The sequence below is a fragment of the Hyperolius riggenbachi genome, chromosome 6, assembly GCF_040937935.1.
Source record: "Hyperolius riggenbachi isolate aHypRig1 chromosome 6, aHypRig1.pri, whole genome shotgun sequence".
Classification (NCBI taxonomy): domain Eukaryota; kingdom Metazoa; phylum Chordata; class Amphibia; order Anura; family Hyperoliidae; genus Hyperolius; species Hyperolius riggenbachi.
In genome coordinates, this window is record NC_090651.1 from 352,040,364 (window position 1) to 352,058,662 (window position 18,299).

The window sequence follows — 18,299 nt, forward strand, 5'->3', positions numbered from 1 at the left end:
CTAGAGCGCAGACGCCGGCAGCCGTACCCGTCGGGAAACGTGTGCGTCGTGCGATTTTATGTCCCCAGAAATGTTACTTCGTAACGCATGGAAACGCACACCTGTAGTGTGAATGGTAACATGAAAGTCTATGGACTTTCATGTTGCCATGTAAATCGTACACTATGTGCGTTGCGTCAAAACTTACAGCGCAGCACATAGTGTGAATGAGCCCTTAACGCTTATCCTAAAGGATACCTGTAGCCACCAAGGCAAAAAAGTTACATTCTCACCTAAGAAGAGGCTCTGCCACCTTCAGTGTGATAACCCCGTAGTGCTATCAATACTTCTGCGACGGGGTGTGGCGTTTTTGGGTAACACAACGGACCAGTGTGAGCGTAAACGGAGCCTTAGGGACCCAGAGCCTTCCCTCTTAGGTCATTATGTAACTTTTTTTCCCCATGGTGATTACAGGTTCCTTTAAAGGAGTGATCCAAGCAAAGATCCACTTGCCTGGGGCTTCCGCCGTCCTGTGCCCTCGCCGCAGCTCCGATAACTCCCGGTCTTCTCTGCTGGCGCAGCCGACCTCGCCGGGTCGGGTTCCGGGTCGGCTTCTTCTGCGCTCCACGGCACGGGGCATGTAGTCTCTCCAACGTCATCAGGACTGTACTGTGCAGGCGCAGAACTACTGTGCCTGCACAGTACTGTCCTGATGACATCGGAGAGACCACGTAACCCACGCGGGGAGCGCAGAAGAAGCCGACCCGGAACCCGAGCTGGGGAGGTCGGCTGCACCAGCAAAGGGGACTAGGAGCCACCGAAGCTGCGGTGAGGGCACAGGACGGCTGCCACGGGCTTAAGGAAGCCCCAGGTAAGTGGATTTTTTTTTTAGTTGCTTGGATCACTCCTTTAAAGAGAACCTGAAAGGAATATGGAGGCTCCCATATTTATTCCCTTAGAAGCAATGGCAGTTGTGTGGCTAAGTTTTTAGCTTTAGTCATTTTTGAGTCACAGGCCTGGAACGAACGTTGAGCCGCAAGAGTCGGAGCCCTGGAACAAGCATGCAGCCAGAAGAGTCACAGGTCTGGAACAAGCATGCAGCCAGTAGTCACAGCCCTGGAACAAGCATGCAGCCAGTAGTCACAGCCCTGGAACAAGCATGCAGCCAGTAGAGTCACAGCCCTGGAACAAGCATGCAGCCAGTAGAGTCACAGCCCTGGAACAAGCATGCAGCCAGTAGAGTCACAGCCCTGGAACAAGCATGCAGCCAGTAGAGTCACAGCCCTGGAACAAGCATGCAGCCAGTGTCACGGCATCTGATCTGCAGATGTATACAGCTAGCTCACCTCTCCTCCACCTTGAGCTTGGGATAATACTGCGAGACATATTTCTTGATGAGGCTGTAGGACGCTTCCTTGGGCTCGCACAGCCGGGTGAATGCCAGGGGCAGGATGTCCACCAGCTTGACGTTGCTTTGATCTCCTGCTGGACCAGCTTTCTGTGAAAGGAAGACACGGGTCACTACAGAACAGACATTTACCTCCCACCACCCCCGACCACCAGCAACACGGCCGCCACAAACCTTCTTGTCTTTGGATTTTGATGAAGATTTTCCAGAATTCGACACGACTACGAAGCTGCCAGACGCTCCTTTTCCCTTTATCTGGAATTAACACACAATAACAGGTGGTCAGTCTATGCCTTCTATTGTAGTTTATTGCATTAGCACTGAAGGTACCAGTTTCATAGAGCAGTGATGGCTAACCTTGGCACTCCAGCTGTGGTGGAACTACAGAAGTCCCATGAAGCATTGCAATACTCTGACAGCTCTAAGCATAACTCAGGGAGGCAGAGGCATGATCAGAATTGTAGTTTTGTCACAGCTGGAGTGCTAAGGTTAGCCATCATTTGTATAGAGCATGGGTGGCCACACTTTTTAGGACAAGGGCCATATCACTGTTTTTGAGAGTGCTAGGGGGCCGAACTAACAAAGTGAAGCACAATTTTTGCTAATTGCCGTTGGGTACACTATGCCTGTGACACTTTGACAAATAAAACATTTCCACAGAAAATAACCTATTTACTGTGTGCAGTTAGCACAGTGGCAGCTGCTAATCAGTGGGGCTGTTACTGCTGCTGGCACAGTGGCAGCTGCTAATCAGTGTCTGTTACAGCTGCTGGCATAGTGGAAGCTGCTAATCAGTGTCTGTTACTGGCTGCTGGCGAAGTGGCAGCTGCAAATCAGTGGCTGTTACTGCTTCTGGCACAGTGGCAGCTGCTAATCAGTGGCTGTTACTGCTGCTGGCAGTGGCAGCTGCTAATCAGTGGTTGGTACTTCTGCTGGCACAGTGGCAGCTGCTATTTAGTGGCTGTAACTGCTGCTGGCATAGCGGCAGCTGTAATCAGTGGATGTTACTGCTGAGGGCACAGTGGCAGCTGCTAATCAGTGGCTGTTACTGCTGCTGGCACATAGACAGCTGCTAATCAGTGGCTGTTAGTGCTGCTGGCACAGTGGCAGCTGTAATCAGTGGCTGTTAGTGCTGCTGGCATAATAGCAGCTACTAATCAGTGGCTGTTACTGCTGCTGGCACAGTGGCAGCTGCTAATCAGTGGCTGTTACTGCTCCTGGCATAATGGCAGCTGCTAATCAGTGGCTGTTACTGCTCCTGGCATAATGGCAGCTGCTAATCAGTGGCTGTTACTGCTGCTGGCACAACGGCAACTGCTAATCAGTGGCTGTTACTGGCTGCTGCTGATTTTGCTAGGTGGCCCCGTTAGTTGTTGCTTTACTCCGGCTCAAAAAAAAACAAACAGTGTGACCGGTGTGCTCCCCTGGAGGGAAAGGCAGTGTGCTGTCACTCCTTTACTGCTTACAATGATGCACAGTTGAAGCTATTGAGGGCCACATAAAATAGCGGGGAGGGGCAGATTCGGGGGTTTGACGCCTGCCGTATAGAGTATGAATGAGGCTGCGGTTTGTGCTCTCACCTGGCGGATGGCTCCTCTCTGCAGCTCTCTCTTCAGTGCTTGTTTCAGCAGATAGCCCCTCCTCTCCAGGTCTAGGGATGGGTACTTATTGATGATGTATTTCCTGATGGCCACTGCGGAGGCTCCTGACTTCTGGAAGCAAGCCTGCATGTGAAGCAAAATGAGATCCGTGAGAGGCCATGCTTGTATGTTTACAGCACTGCAACTCATATTTAAAGAGACTCTGCCCTCTAGTGGAGACTGGGTGAAGTTGCAATCTGCCACATTCAGCGTCAGCCTAATTTAAGGGCCCACTCACCCTGGGGATCACAAAACTATAGCGATTAGCGCAAGCACTTTGCGGTGGAGATTTTCACAGTAAAACTTGTATTTTTAGCTGTACATTTTCGATTGCGATTAATGCTTTTTTAACATTTAACATTGATCAAAAATCACGAAAAATCACCCTGTTTGTGTTTACCACGAATCGCGGCAGTGAGATCGCTGCCATATACTTCACACTAGTTAATCGCCCCAGTGTGAATGGGCCATTAGTGTGTACACCATTCCTCGCAAATACAAATGTCTCAGACCTTGAATAATCCACCGATCTCGTCATCTCAGCGTACGCCCCTTCCTCCAGGCCAGTTTATACTGCAGGGTTCAGGCACAGTGGAAGCAGCTTTTCTCTCGCCTCCTCCTGGTGCCTCTGGCAATGAGCAACCTCCTCTCACCCTCACCACTCCCTCCAGTGCCTGTTTCTCTGGCATCGTGTAATTAAATGCTGCGTGAGGAGAGCGAGATGCTGGGCACTAGAGCGCGCGGTGAGAATGAGAGGGGGTTGCCCATCCTTGTTGGAGGGACCAGGAGGCGAGAGAAGCAATGCTTCCAATGTGTCAGAAACCCTGCAATATACGCTTGCCTGGGGGAACATGGGGGAGGAGCAGGGAGCCCACTAAGATCACCAGGGAAGCTATATGGGGGAAGGGGGAAACTAGAATGAACGTATAGTCTTTATCTCGTTAATTAACTGGGGACTATAGCTGTTTTAACTTAAAAGGATACTGTAGGGGGGGGTCGGGGGAAAATGAGTTGAACTTACCTGGGGCTTCTAATGGTCCCCCGCAGACATCCTGTGTTGGCGCAGCCACTCCCCAATGCTCCGGCCCCGCCTCCGGTTCACTTCTGGAATTTCTGACTTTAAAGTCAGAAAACCACTGCACCAGCGTTGCCGTGTCCTCGCTCCCGCTGATGTCACCAGGAGTGTACTGCACAGACACAGACCATACTGGGCCTGCGCTGTGCGCTCTTGATGACATCAGCGGGATCGAGGACACGGCAACGCAGGCGCAGTGGTTTTCTGACTTTAAAGTCAGAAATTCCAGAAGTGAACCGGAGGCGGGCCGGAGAATCGGTGAGTGGCTGCGTGGGCACAGGATGTCTGCCGGGGACCATTAGAAGCCCCGGGTAAGTTCAGCTCATTTTCCCCCGACCCCCCTACAGTATCCCTTTAAAGGAGTTCTGTGGGGGTTGTGGAAGAGAAAAACTGCCACTTATCTTGGGCTTCTATCAGCCCGGTGCAGCGGTAATGTCCCACGCCGTCCTCCTCCCATCTGCCGTTCTCCGCCGCCGGCCCCGGTCTAAGCGGCATGGGATCCAACTGCGGCTGCGCTAGAGTGGCCGCGCACCCGCTCGCTTCCGCCTGCGTCATCTGAAGCTTACTGCGCAAGCGCAGTACAAGGCTCCGTTGTACTGCGCCTGCGCAGTAAGCCTCAGATGACGCGAGCGGAGGCACGGCAACGCACATTATTCGTCTGTATGTCAGACGAATAATAGCCCGGTGCCGGCTGCGGGGAACGGCGGATGGGAGCAGGACGTCGTGGGACATTACCGCTGCATGGGGCTCATAGAAGCCCAAGGTAAGTAGCAGTTTTTCTCTTCAGAATCCCCCACAGAACCCCTTTAAGAAAGGGTTCAGGTTAAAGGCCCCCTACAGCAAAAAAAAAGTAAGAAGTTAACCACTTTATGACATGCTGACTTATTAAAACATCCTGTTTGAGCCAGGTAATTGCTTCAGGACATTTTAATTACTAACTCGCTCGTTCCCGCCCCGCACATTTGCGCACTCCCCTGCCGCCGTTAACTGTCGGGACACTGTGATCTGTGACTGGGGAAGAGGACCGAACGGTCCTCTACCCAATCTCAATGCCTGGAAAGAATGGGCATGACCACGATCAGCGGCCACGTCTATTCATAAAAAAAAAGTGAAAAATTCCTATAAAACAGGAGGGTGTTTACTAGCACCATCTAGTGGCCAAAAAGTAAAATTACACACAGAGGCACATACCGTACATACACATACACTTATTAAATATTAATACAATTAATAACTTACACTTCTACCCCCCCACCCCCCCAAAAGAAGAAATAAAATCACTTTACAAATTTAAAAAACAAATTGCAAAAATAGTTGCCTTAGGGACTCAGCTTTATTAATCGTAATATGTCGGCGCTATATAAATGCTAAATAATAATAATAATAATAATTAATCTATTTTATGAGGGAATATTACTATTACTTTACTACATAGGGGTTTGTAATTATGGACCGGACAAAAAACAAAACAGAAAATAACACCTACCGTATATTTCAAAATAATATATTGTCGCCATACAATATGATAGGGACATAATTTAAATGGTTCATAATCGGGACAACTGGGCAAATAAAATGTGTGAGTTTTATCCACAGGAGAACGTTTTATTTTAAAACTATAAATGGCTGAAAACTGAGAAATAAAGAATAATAAAAAATGCTTAGAAAAATGTACTACCCACAGGAAGCCTAATTGGTGGCGAAAAAAACAAGGTATAGATCATTTTATTGTGATAAGTAGTAATAAAGTTATTGGCGAATAAAAGGGAGGAGCACTGACAGGAGAAAATTGCTCTTGTCCGTTTGGGTAAAAACCCCTATGGGAAGAAGTGGTTAAAATCTGACAGAACCGACTAGTTTCGAATATTCTCAGGCAGGGAACACACTTGACTTTCAGTTTTCCGCGCGCGTTTTTCTGCATACTTTTTCTGCACACCAAGTGTGTTTCCATGCAGGAAAACGCGCGCGTTTTTTCACAGCAGCTGATGTAATTGATAGAGAAAACTGCCAAAATGTGCAGAGTCATCATGCAGAATGTCAGTTTTTTTTCTGCGTGCGAACAACACAGTAAGTGTGCACTAGCACATTGATTAACATGAGTTCTCAGTTTTTCTGTGCAGAAACCGCGTACGAAAACTGTCAAGTGTGTTCCCTGCCTCAGGGTTTCCTTTGCTTTCAAATGCATTTCCTGAATGGCAGTTGCTCAGTCCAACTGACCAAATAGTGTGCAGGCAAGTGGGGAGGCTGGCTGGTATTTTACTATTTTGGCAGTTAGACTTAGCAGGGAATTCTTTTGAAAACGTAGGAAACCTTGACAATCCCTCATGAGGTGATGGACTATTCCCAAACAGCATGCTTTTTTTGCGTTATATTGATTGCAAAGCACGAGAGCACACCTTGATGGCTTCAGTCAGAATGGCGTCCATCTTGGGCCGAGAGGAGGAAGCGGCGTGTGGCTGTTTCTGTGCCCGGGCCAGCTGGCTGGCAGACAGGGTTGCCCATGCTGGAATGGTCTTCTTTATTTTCTTCTCTTTCTCTTTGGACTGCTCCTTCTCGCCACTGAAAGATAAAACGTGGCGGCAGTGAGTGCGGAGCATCAGCGCTGTGCAGACCGCCAGAATCACATGCTTCTGTGTTCAGAGGGAACGCCAAACAGAACTCTGTTATTATTCAGCCAGACATGAGAAGAGACTGCTTGTTATTTCTGAGGAGACGCCCCACCAGTGGCAGCAAGTACAGAGAACACCGCCCTAACTGAGCCCAGTGACGCAGTTGTGCCCGCTTTTCAGTAACACACCAAAGTTAGAGATGCTGAAAAGCGGACACAACTGCGTCAGTGGGCTCAAGCCCTTAAAGGAGTTATCAGGCAAAGTTTGTAAAATGAGCTATACTCACCTGGGGCTCTCTCCAGCCCCTTGCAGCCGACTGTCCCACGCCGACCGTTCTGCTCCCCGTTGCTGTCCCGGCCTCCGTGATCGGTATTCAGGCCGACTGCGGGGGTCAGCCGTACTGCGGCTGCGCTAAGCGCCGCTGTCAATCATTGCCACCTGGGCCACAGCAAACTGCGCAGGTGTAGAACTACTGCGCCTGCGCAGTTCGCCGCGGCCCACAATTGACAGCGACGCTTCAGCCTGAATACCGATCACGGAGCCCAGGAGAGCAGCGGGGAGCGGATCGGTCGGCGTGGGACAGTCAGCTGCAAGGGGCTGGAGAGAGCACCAGGTGAGTAAAGCTCATTTTACAAACTTTGCCCGATAACTCCTTTAACCTATTTTGGTTCCTGGACGTAGAAACTACGTCCTGGAACCATGCGCGCTCCCGGCCTGCGGTTCGTTAGCCAGGCAATCAGTGAATCGGGCTATGGTGCCCGATCACTGATTCCTCTCCCCCACTGAAAAAGCGACAGCTTCTCTCGGAAGCTGCGCCTTTTCTGGCTGTTACCTCCCGCATGCGTCTCTCTAAGCGTGAGTTACGCTTAGAATTACGTCATGTAAACAAACTCATGGCCGCCATCTTATGGCCAAGAAGTAATACTACAACTAAAAGTAAAAAAAAATAAAAATCAACACACATTTACATTATAAACCTACTGTTTACATCCCACCCTCCCAAAACTATCCAAATAAAATGTTTAATATAAAAAAACAACAACAAAAAAAAACATTACAATAAAAAAAAAAAAAAATCAATGTAAAGATGAAATATTTCTATATTTTTTTTATTCTAAACTTGTAAATAGTGATAGATGCATAACGGAAAAAATGCACCTTTATTTCCAAATAAAATATTGTCGCCATACATTATGATAGGGACATAATTTTAACGGTGTAATAACCGGGACATATGGACAAATACAATACGTGAGTTTTAATTATGGAGGCATGTATTATTTTAAAACTATAATGGCTGAAAACTGAGAAATAATGATTTTTTCCGTTTTTTTCTTATTCTTCCTGTTAAAATGCATTTACAGGAAAGTGGCTCTTAGCAAAATGTACCACCCAAAGAAAGCCTAATTGGTGGCGGGAAAAACAAGATATAGATCAGTTCATTGTGATAAGTAGTGATAAAGTTATAGGCTAATGAATGGGAGGTGAACATTTCTCAAGTGAAAACGACGGAACGCGAATGGGTTAAAGGACACCCGAGGTGAGAGGTAAATGAAAGGTGCCATATTTATTTCTTTTTAAACAATACCAGTTGCCTGGCAATCCTCCTGACCCTGTGTCTCTAATAGTTTTATAGCCACAGACCCTGAACAAGCATGCAGCAGATCAGCTACTCTGACTCAGGTTTTACTGGATTAGCCACATGCTTGTTCCAGGGTTTTGACTCAGACACTACTTATGCCAGAAGATCAACAGGGCTGCCAGGCAACTGACATTGAATACAAGGAAATAAATATGGCACACATTGTTTACCTCTCGGGTATCCTTTAACCATTTCAGGACTACAGTGCTAAACCCCCCTAAAGACCAGGCTATTTCTTTCAAAATAGGCCACTGCAGCTTTAAGGCCAAGCTGCAGTGCCGCACAACACAGCGCACTAGCGATCCCCCCCCCCCCTTTTCTCCCCACCAACAGAGCTCTTTGTTAGTGGGGTCTGCTCCGAACCCCCCCCTCCCCCCTTGTGTATTTTTTTATGAATATTATCTTATTTTTAAATAAATATAATTAATTTTGTATTTTTTTCCCCTCCCTCCCCGTAGTCAGACAATCATGGCGATCGGCTGTCATAGGCTTCAGCCTGTGAGAGCCGATCGCTCTCTTGTGTCCCAGATCGCAGCGCTGTACTTAGTAAAAAGACGCTGTCTAACAGTCTCCCGATTGCCGCTTGGAGACTGAAGGTGGGGCAGGGTGGAGCTCCGCCTCCCAAGCAGGAGATGCGCGCGCAGCCTCCTGCAGTAGCCAAGCCCCAGGACTTGATGCCAATTGGCATGACGTAGTCTTGAGGTAGTTAAAGCGGACCTGAACTCAGAACTTCCTCTCTGCTCTAAAAGATAAGCGACAGCATAATAACTTTGCGTTCCCAGTCACAATATCGCCCCCTATACTGCTATTGCGGCAAGGAAGGCCGCAATAGCAGCATAGGGGGAGATATTGGCCTCAATTCACTAAGCTTTATCATACACTTTATCTAACGTTTGATAATTTACCTCATGGGTAAAATCTCATTTTGAATTCACAAAGGTGTTATAGATATATTGAACGTTTTATCAATAAAGCATTCGATAAATATATAACACCTTATTGAATTCAAAATTAGATTTTACCCATGAGGTAAATTATCAAACGTTTGATAAAGTGTTTGATAAAGCTTAGTGAATTGAGGCCATTGTGGCTGGGAACGTGATTCTTCGCGTTCCCAGCCTGACGGCCAGTGACAGCGAAACTGGAAGTAGCCGCCGGCGGGGACAGGGGGATCGGAGGGACACGGCGAGGGCACCGATCAGCTGCAGGGGGCTGAGGGAAGCCCCAGGTGAGTACAACTCATTTTTTTTGGTCGGCTTAAGGTTCACTTTAAAGAAAAACTTTTTTGTTACAGCTGATACAAATCCTGCAATAAATCTGCAGTGTGTCTACTTCCTGCTTTCATGAAAGCAGAGATATTGTTAACATCCTGTGCTTTCAAATTAGCCTCTTTGCCATGGCAGTCAGCTGGCACAGTTGAGGGGTCAAATTACAACTTGGGATTAGACACAGATGAGGGGGAATTAGACAGGCTAAACTCTCTAAATACATACAGGGTGCATTTCTTTGTTTTTCCTCTGTCCTGAACAAGAGTTCAGGTCCACTCACAGGAACTCTGCCGTCATAAAGATGGCAAAGTGGGTGGCCCAGGTTCCTGACGTGCGGCGGTGACGGCGATTTGTCGGTATTCATCGCTAGTCCGTTGTTTCTGGTACCAGCGGTCTCTGGTCCTTAAAGTGGAACTCCAGTGAAAATAATGTAATTAAAAAAGTGCTTCATTTTTACAAAAATTATGTATAAATGATTTAGTCAGTGTTTGCCCATTGTAAAATATTTTAAATCCCTGATTTATATTCTGAAATTTATCACATAGTGACATTTTTACTGCTAGCAAGTGATATAGCTGCTGCTTGCTGTTTTGACAGTTGGAAACAGCTGTAAACTGCTATTTCCCACAATGCAACGAGGTTCACAGACTGCCAAGTGTATGTACTCAGAATTTCTTTGTGGGAGGGGTTTCACCACAATATCAGCCATACAGCGCCCCCTGATGGTCTGTTTGTGAAAAGGAATAGGTTTCTCATGTAAAAGGGGGTATCAGCTACTGATTGGGATAAAGTTGAATTCTTGGTCGGAGTTTCTCTTTAAGGGGGCAGAGACCGCTGGTACTTAAGTGGTCAAGGGGTACGTTTAAGTTTAGCAGGATTTCATACTGACTCTAATGTAGCAGCATTCTGGTGATTTGCCCCTCAGTGGTGGCTCAGCAGAAATTCACAAAAGAACTGCCCCACGTAGCAGGAGCTCTGGGCTTGTGCACAACACACACCGATGCAGCTTACCATGGGCTACATATGTAAGTGTGCACAAGCTGCCTGCGTATGGGCGCCCATTCAGTGGTGAAGTTTGTGTCTACTCACTCCTTTTTGGCATCCTCGTCTCCTTGGCCATCTGTCTTCTTCTCCTCGTCTGTTTCGGCCTCCTTGGCTTGCTCGGTCTCGCTGGAAGTGGCTGGAGGGGTTTCCGTCTCTTGCTCCTCACCGGTGGAAGCAGACTCTTCTGAGCTGGCGTCAGGCTCTGTAACAGAACACAGTTGTATGGAACGCCATACATACGAGAAGACAATACTATCTGATGCGGTACATCATCACACTGGCCGAGCCTCTGAGAAACCCTGCAAACCACTCCTATGCTGCGTGATGCAGGTTTTATGTCACTGTGTTGTTGCCACGCAATTAGCTGCAGGTTGCAATGTGATTTTACACTTTGATTTTGCTGCGATTTGTGCTAGGAGCACAAGGAGAGAATGCAGCATGCAGGACTTTTGCGATCAGGCAAACTTGCATCTCACTAGTATAAACCGCTGCCTGTGATTGTCATTACTTTGCTAATGGCCCAGCATTTTGCATGTGATTGGGAAACGCAGCGAAATCGCATGTAGTATAGAACAACCCTGACTGTGGCCTGCGATCAGGCAGCTAGTTTCAGTGATCGGTGGCGTTTACAGCTGAATAAAGGCAAAAATTGTGCCATAATGGTGAATTATGATTTTAAATATCTGTACCTGTTTTTTCTTTGTTACACGTCTATTTACATTGTACTGTAACTGTATCTGAAGTACTGCTGCTGTGGAGACAACATTTGAAACGCACCTTTCTTCCTTAAAGGACTTACGAGGCGAAACACAGAAAAAAATTACCTCACTGTAATAGCAGACCTCAGGGCAGACGATCTGCGGCTCCCTTGCACTTTCCAGCTGCTCTGTTCTGTAAATCCAGTTATCATTAGAGGCCCCGACCCAGCCCAGGGTCGCCTTATCTCAGGGCGATTAGAATCGCCGCCTTAAAAAATCCTCTGCCTGCGCAATTTGCATAGCCGCTACTGCGGCTGCGCAGGATTACAGCTCTGCCCGCGGCACATCGCCGCTCTGTATACTCTGTAATACGTCATGTGGGCGTCACCACATGACCGCCCACATGACTGACTGCACGTCAAGCCAGCCGCGCCCCCTTAGCAGAGAATACCAGCGCTGAACTCAGCGCTGGTATTCTCTGCTAAGGGGGAGCGGCTGCCTTGACGTGCAGTCAGTCATGTGGTGACGCCCTCATGACGTATTACAGAGTATACAGAGCGGCGATGTGCCGCGGGCAGAGCTGTAATCCTGCGCAGCCACAGTAGCGGCTATGCAAATTGCGCAGGCAGAGGATTTTTTAAGGCGGCGATTCTAATCGCCCTGAGATAAGGCGACCCTGGGCTGGGTCGGGGCCTCTAATGATAACTGGATTTACAGAACAGAGCAGCTGGAAAGTGCAAGGGAGCCGCAGATCGTCTGCCCTGAGGTCTGCTATTACAGTGAGGTAATTAACTTTTTTTCTGTGTTTCGCCTCGTAAGTCCTTTAAAGAGACTCTGTAACAACAAAAACCTCCCCTGGGGGGTACTCACCTCGGGTGGGGGAAGCCTCCGGATCCTAATGAGGCTTCCCACGCCGTCCTCTGTCCCACGGGGGTCTCGCCGCAGCCCTCTGAACAGCCGGCGACTGTGCCGACTGTCAGTTCAATATTTACCTTTGCTGGCTCCAGCGGGGGCGCTGTGGCGACTTTCGGCACGGAAATAGACGGAAATACCCGATCTCCGTCGGGTCCGCTCTACTGCGCAGGCGCCGGAAACTTGCGCCTGCGCAGTAGAGCAGACCCGACGGCGATCGGGTATTTCCGCCTACTTCGGCGCCGAGAGGCATCAGAGCGCCTGCGCAGGAGCCAGGAAGGTAAATATTGCGTCACCGCTGCACGGAGGGCTACAGCGAGACCCCCGAGGGACGCAGGACGGCGTGGGAAGCCTCATTAGGATCCTGAGGCTTCCCCCACCCGAGGTGAGTACCCCCCAGGGGCCGTTTTGTCGTTACAGTTCCTCTTTAAAGTGAACCCAAGATGAGAGTTATATGGAGGCTACCATATTTATTTCCTTTTAAAGGGAACCTTAACTGAGAGGGATATGGATGTTTCCTTTTAAACAATACCAGTTGCTTGTCAGTCCTACTGATCTCTTTGGATGAAATAGTGGCTGAATCACACGCCTGAGACAAGCATGCAGCTAATTCAGTCCGAGCACCTGATCTGCATGCTTGTTCAGGGGCTGTGGCTAAAAGTATTAGAGACACAGGATCAGCAGGAGATTCTGGCAACTGGTATTATTCTAAAAGGAAGAAGCCATATCATTCTCAGTTTAGGTTCCCTGTAAATAATAACAATTGCATGGCTGTCCTGCCGATTCTCTGCCTTAAAGAGAACCCGAGGCAGGGTTCTAGGAATGAAATCCCCATACAGAGGCTGGGTCTGTCTATAGAGCCCAGCCTCTGCTGCTATTTAGATTGCCCCTAAGCCCCCCCTGCACTCTGCAATCCCCCCATAAATAACAGCCGCGCTGCTGACACGCAGCTTGTCAGAGCGGGCTGTGTTTTCCTTTGTAACGTCAGTCTCCGCTCTCCCCCGCCTCCTGCATCGCTCCGGTCCCCGCCCCCGTCCCTTCCCTCCCCACTGATTGGAGGGAAGGGACATGGGCGGGGACCGGAGCGATGGAGGAGGCGGGGGAGAGCGGAGACTGACGTTACAAAGGTAAACACAGCCCGCGCAGCGCGGCTGTGATTTATGGAGTCTCCCTGAGCACAGGGGGGGATTTAGGGGCGATCTAAATAGCAACAGAGACTGGGCTCTATAGGCAGACCCAGCCTCTGTATGGGGATTTCGTTGTGAGAACCCCGCCTCGGGTTCTCTTTAAATACTTTTAGCCATAGACGCTGAACAAGCATGCAGCAGATCAAATGTCTCTGACAGTGTCAGATCTGACAAGATTAGCTGTATGCTTGTTTCTGGTATTATTCAGACACTACTGCAGCCAAATAGACCAGCAGGGCTGCCAGGCAACTGGTATTGTTTAAAAGGAAACAAATAGGGCAGCCTCCATATCACTCTCACCTCGGGTTCAATTTAAAGTGGGATAAAACTCTGACATAACATTCAATAAAAAATGTTATTACCCATACTGTTACCATATTTGCTTCTGTGCACAAATATTATTGTCTATTTACCAATTCCCAACATGCAGTTTACGGACTCTGAAAACTGCCATTGCATTTTATAGCACAGCTGTTGTATGTAAATATTAAACTCTATCTAGTGATCACTTTTCAGCTCAGTTTATGCATTTTTCTAATGTTCACTAAATGTATCTGACAAAGGAATGTAAACAATAGGTAATGTTATCACCTCTTCAGATGTGGCCAGAAGCTGCCCACTGAAGAACAAAGCGCTGTGTTTAACTGTTTGAATGCCGTTCTGTTACTTTTTTTTAAGTGGTAGACTTTATGCTGTAAATAATCTTTTAGAACAAAGAGAAAATGGCAAGTTTCATACCACTTTAATATTTAAATGGCATTGCATGTTCCAGACCAGTCATTGGGGTGGGTAATGTCACAGAGAAAATGTTTCATGTCTGCAAATGCCAGGCTAAACCGCTAGCCTTTCAGTATGGATCTAAATACCTCCAGGAATGGAGCCATCCTGACTGAGTGTGGTAAGTTGTTCCATAGGTTGGGAGCAGCATGACGAAATGACACACACTTCTCAATTACCCTAAAAGTCATGACAGTTTTTCTCAGTAGTATTTGTGCCACCAGCTGACTTCTGCCAGCCTATCCCTGCAGCCTCAGGCCATGTGTCCCTGCCAGTCCCCCAGGACTCACCTGCTTTCTTGTCCTCGGGTTCAGTGGGGCGTTTCTTGGGGGCAGTTTCCTGGGTGGAGGAGTTGACGGCACGACGGATCGGCATGGTGAAAGAAATGTAACCTTCAAGAGAAAAACAGAATGTGAGATGGAGCTGTGACTGCTAAAGCTATTCTATCCTCCCCTATTTTATTACTACCACCATCTTCTGTGGCAACGTACAGCTAAAGCATTCTACACATAGTGTTCTCCCCAGGCTCTTCTAGCCAGGTGCTCCACCCGGCTAGTTTTGGTGAGCACCTGGCTGTCATCGGCTCACCTCTTCCTATTCTGTAAGCAGAGTTGTGCAGAGAAGCACCAGCCCTGCATTCTCTCATCTCACCCCACCCAGCTACTTTTTCATGCCACCCGGCTGGAAATAATTTCTGGGGAGAACACAGCCAATATATACATGACAAGCAACAGGCCTATAGTACAGAGATGTACAGCAATCTGAGGAAACAATAGGAGAGAGAGCTTTGCCCAGCAGTGTTGTAACACTGTCAGTGAAATAGGCTATCAGTGTTGTATTTCTCTATGTTCCACTTTGTGTAACATCATCACAGACAACTTTGTAAGAACACCTTAACTTCTTACTGCACCAGGTGCAGTATAATCACCCCCTGGGAAACTTCATCTGAAGTTCAAGGGCCGCAAAAGTTAGTCAATGGGAGCGGGCGGACGCCACCCGCTCCTACGTGCACAGTGGCGCGCACTGCCGTTACCGCTGGTTACCGGGGATATGAATGAATGGGAACGCAGTCCTCGAGTCAATGAACGCTGGCATCTATTAGATACCTGTGTCAATGGGCCTGACTCACAAAGCGGTGCAAACACTTTGCACGCCTGTGAAAAGCCCTTTATCACGCCTAAACTTAGTTTAGGCGTGATCTCTAGTAACTCGCGCAAAGTTTTGCGCGCGCGGCACCCATTAAGCCCTATGGGACTTTGCGCGCGCGCCTGCGCGTGCGGGAGTTTCGCGCGATCAGCAGCACAAAGCTGTGATAACTCTGCTAGTGCAAAGGTTATAATGCCTTAAGTCTTTTAGGCGTGATAACGGAGTTATCACCGCTTTGTGAATCAGGCCCATTGTATCTTCCGGCTGTTACACTGCCATGCATTATTTCCGATTCACATCCTTACGTTCGCGAATCGGAAATAATGACTGAGGACATCTTGTGGTCAAATAGTAAAACTACGTTACAACATATTTTATTTAATAAAAATACCTATACTTACATCTAACATTAACTATTTCCCTCCCACACTCCCCCATAGTACCCAAACATTTTATATATAGTTACATAGTTATTTTGGTTGAAAAAAGACATACGTCCATCGAGTTCAACCAGAGAACAAATGTACATATACACACATACTAATAGTTGCCTTAGGGACTGAACTTTTTTTTTTAATATTGATGTCAAGGGGGTATATAACTGTTAGCGCAGGCTCACTTATGTCCACCACCGAGAACACCATAAAAACAGATGCGCTTACCAGATCCTTACAGACCTTAACTACAGGGTCTGTAATAAAGCTTTATGAGGTCAGCAGCAGGTGTCTTCACAGCCGGCCTCCTCTCCAGTTTGGACAGAATAACTCAAATCCTCATATGCAGTGTTTCACCAAAATTAGAGGCATGCAAAAAAACAATGCACATCTAAGCGTATCTGTAGCAATTTTAATGTAGCGCAGTAAAAAACAGCATAAAAAGTTTTAAAAGGGGTCACTCACATCAGGGTCCTTGTTACAGGGACCCACAGAGAAGACAGCACATAAATCATAGGACGCCGTCCAGCCACACGTCCGCCTCACTCGACCGGTTTCACTATTAAAGTTTCCTCAGGAGCTAGAAGCTAGTCTTCTCTGTGGGTCCCTGTAACAAGGACCCTGATGTGAGTGACCCCTTTTAAAACTTTTTATGCTGTTTTTTACTGCGCTACATTAAAATTGCTACAGATACGCTTAGATGTGCATTGTTTTTTTGCATGCCTCTAATTTTGGTGAAACACTGCATATGAGGATTTGAGTTATTCTGTCCAAACTGGAGAGGAGGCCGGCTGTGAAGACACCTGCTGCTGACCTCATAAAGCTTTATTACAGACCCTGTAGTTAAGGTCTGTAAGGATCTGGTAAGCGCATATGTTTTTATGGTGTTCTCGGTGGTGGACATAAGTGAGCCTGCGCTGAAGTGTTTTATTCTATACTGACTCAAACGCTGTACTGAAGTGTTGGACTTTGGCTGCGACACACATATATTGTTCCACAAATTCATGATTGTTTGGTTGCGCTGATAATGTGGTTTTGATTTTGGTATATAACTGTTATTTTTTAATTTGGGGGCTTATAAATAGTGATGGACGCAAAACGGAAAAAAATGCACCTTTATTTCCAAATAAAATATTGCCGCCATATATTGTATTAGGGAAATATTTTAAACGTTGCAATAACCGGGACAAACGGGCAAATAAAATGTGTGGGTTTTACCCACAGTAGAACGTTTTATTGTAACACTATAATGGCCGAAAACTGCAAAATAATTATTTTTTTTCCATTTTTTTCTTATTATTACAGTTAAAACGTGTTTAGAATAAAATAATTCTGAGCATACTGTACCTCCCAAAGAAAGTCTAATTGGTGGCGGAAAAAAAAACAAGATATAGATCATGTCATTGTGATTAAGTTATTGGCGAAAGTTATTTTGTTGTGAGTTTCCATATGTTCTACCTTGTATGTTAACCCATTTATCTATTGTGCAGCGCTGCGTAATATGATGGCGCTTTATAAATACAATAAATAATAATACAATAATAATAATAAGAAGTAGTAATAAAGTTATTGGCGAATAAAAGGGAGGAGCACTGACAGGTGAAAATTGCTCTGGTCCTAAGGGGGTAAAAACTCTCAGTGGTCAAGTGGTTAAAGGGGAACTCAGATTTGTCACTGGACAGAAACAATAATTCTTAAATTTTGTTGTTTAAAGGGAATCTGAAGTGAGAGAGTATGAAGGCTGAAATGTAATCCCTTTTAACCACTTAACGACCACGGTCAGCCGATCGGCGGACCTAGGTGTTAAGTGGTTTTACATGGAAACGAGCGGCCCCATGTCAGTTCACGGAGGGTGTCTCCATGAACAGCCTGCGAGCCTCTGATCGCGGCTCGCAGGCTAAATGTAAACATGCAGGGAAGAAATCCCAGCTGTTTACATCATACGGCGCGTAAAGAAGTCCAGCGATCCCCGGCCTCTGATAGGCCGGGGATCGCCGCAGTCTGATAGGCTGAAGCCTATTAGAGGCGGTGCAGGACGGATCTCCGTCCTGCGCCGCCCAGGGGAAAGAGGGGAGGGAGGGAAGGACAGGGAGGCCGAAAATCGCTGCGGAGGGGGGCTTTGAGGAGCCCCCCCGCAAGGCGAAAATAGCCGGCGGCGATCAGAACCCCCCCAGCAGGAGATTCCCCTAGTGGGGAAAAAGGGGAGGGGGGGGAATCTGGTCGCCCTGGCTCTATCCTGATTTGTGCTGTGGGCTGAAGAGCCCACGCAGCACAGATCAGGTAAAAATGGCCTGGTCCTTAAGTGGTTAAACAATGCCTGGCTGTCCTGTTGATCCTCTGCCTCTAATGCCTATACACACCACACAATTTTCTGTTTCATTTTCTGTTAAGCCCCATCTACACAATATGATTCTTTGTGCGATTCGATTACGATTCCATTAAATCCGACATGTCCGATCGAGATTCGAATTGAATCCCGA

The 18,299-nt window shown here is 47.4% G+C and overlaps 1 protein-coding gene across 1 annotated transcript in view; it reads right to left on the minus strand.

The window, feature by feature from the left end:
• The window catches only part of HP1BP3 (heterochromatin protein 1 binding protein 3), a 54,697-nt gene that overhangs the window by 14,538 nt on the left and 21,860 nt on the right, over positions 1–18,299 (minus strand). The window contains exons 2-7 of the mRNA XM_068241665.1: positions 14,530–14,631; positions 10,711–10,867; positions 6,499–6,661; positions 2,968–3,111; positions 1,562–1,642; positions 1,326–1,477 (exon numbers count right to left, since the gene is read on the minus strand). Of these exons, the coding sequence (XP_068097766.1) occupies positions 1,326–1,477; positions 1,562–1,642; positions 2,968–3,111; positions 6,499–6,661; positions 10,711–10,867; positions 14,530–14,614 (782 nt within the window). The 5' untranslated portion in view covers positions 14,615–14,631. The remainder of the gene's footprint in view (positions 1–1,325; positions 1,478–1,561; positions 1,643–2,967; positions 3,112–6,498; positions 6,662–10,710; positions 10,868–14,529; positions 14,632–18,299) is intronic.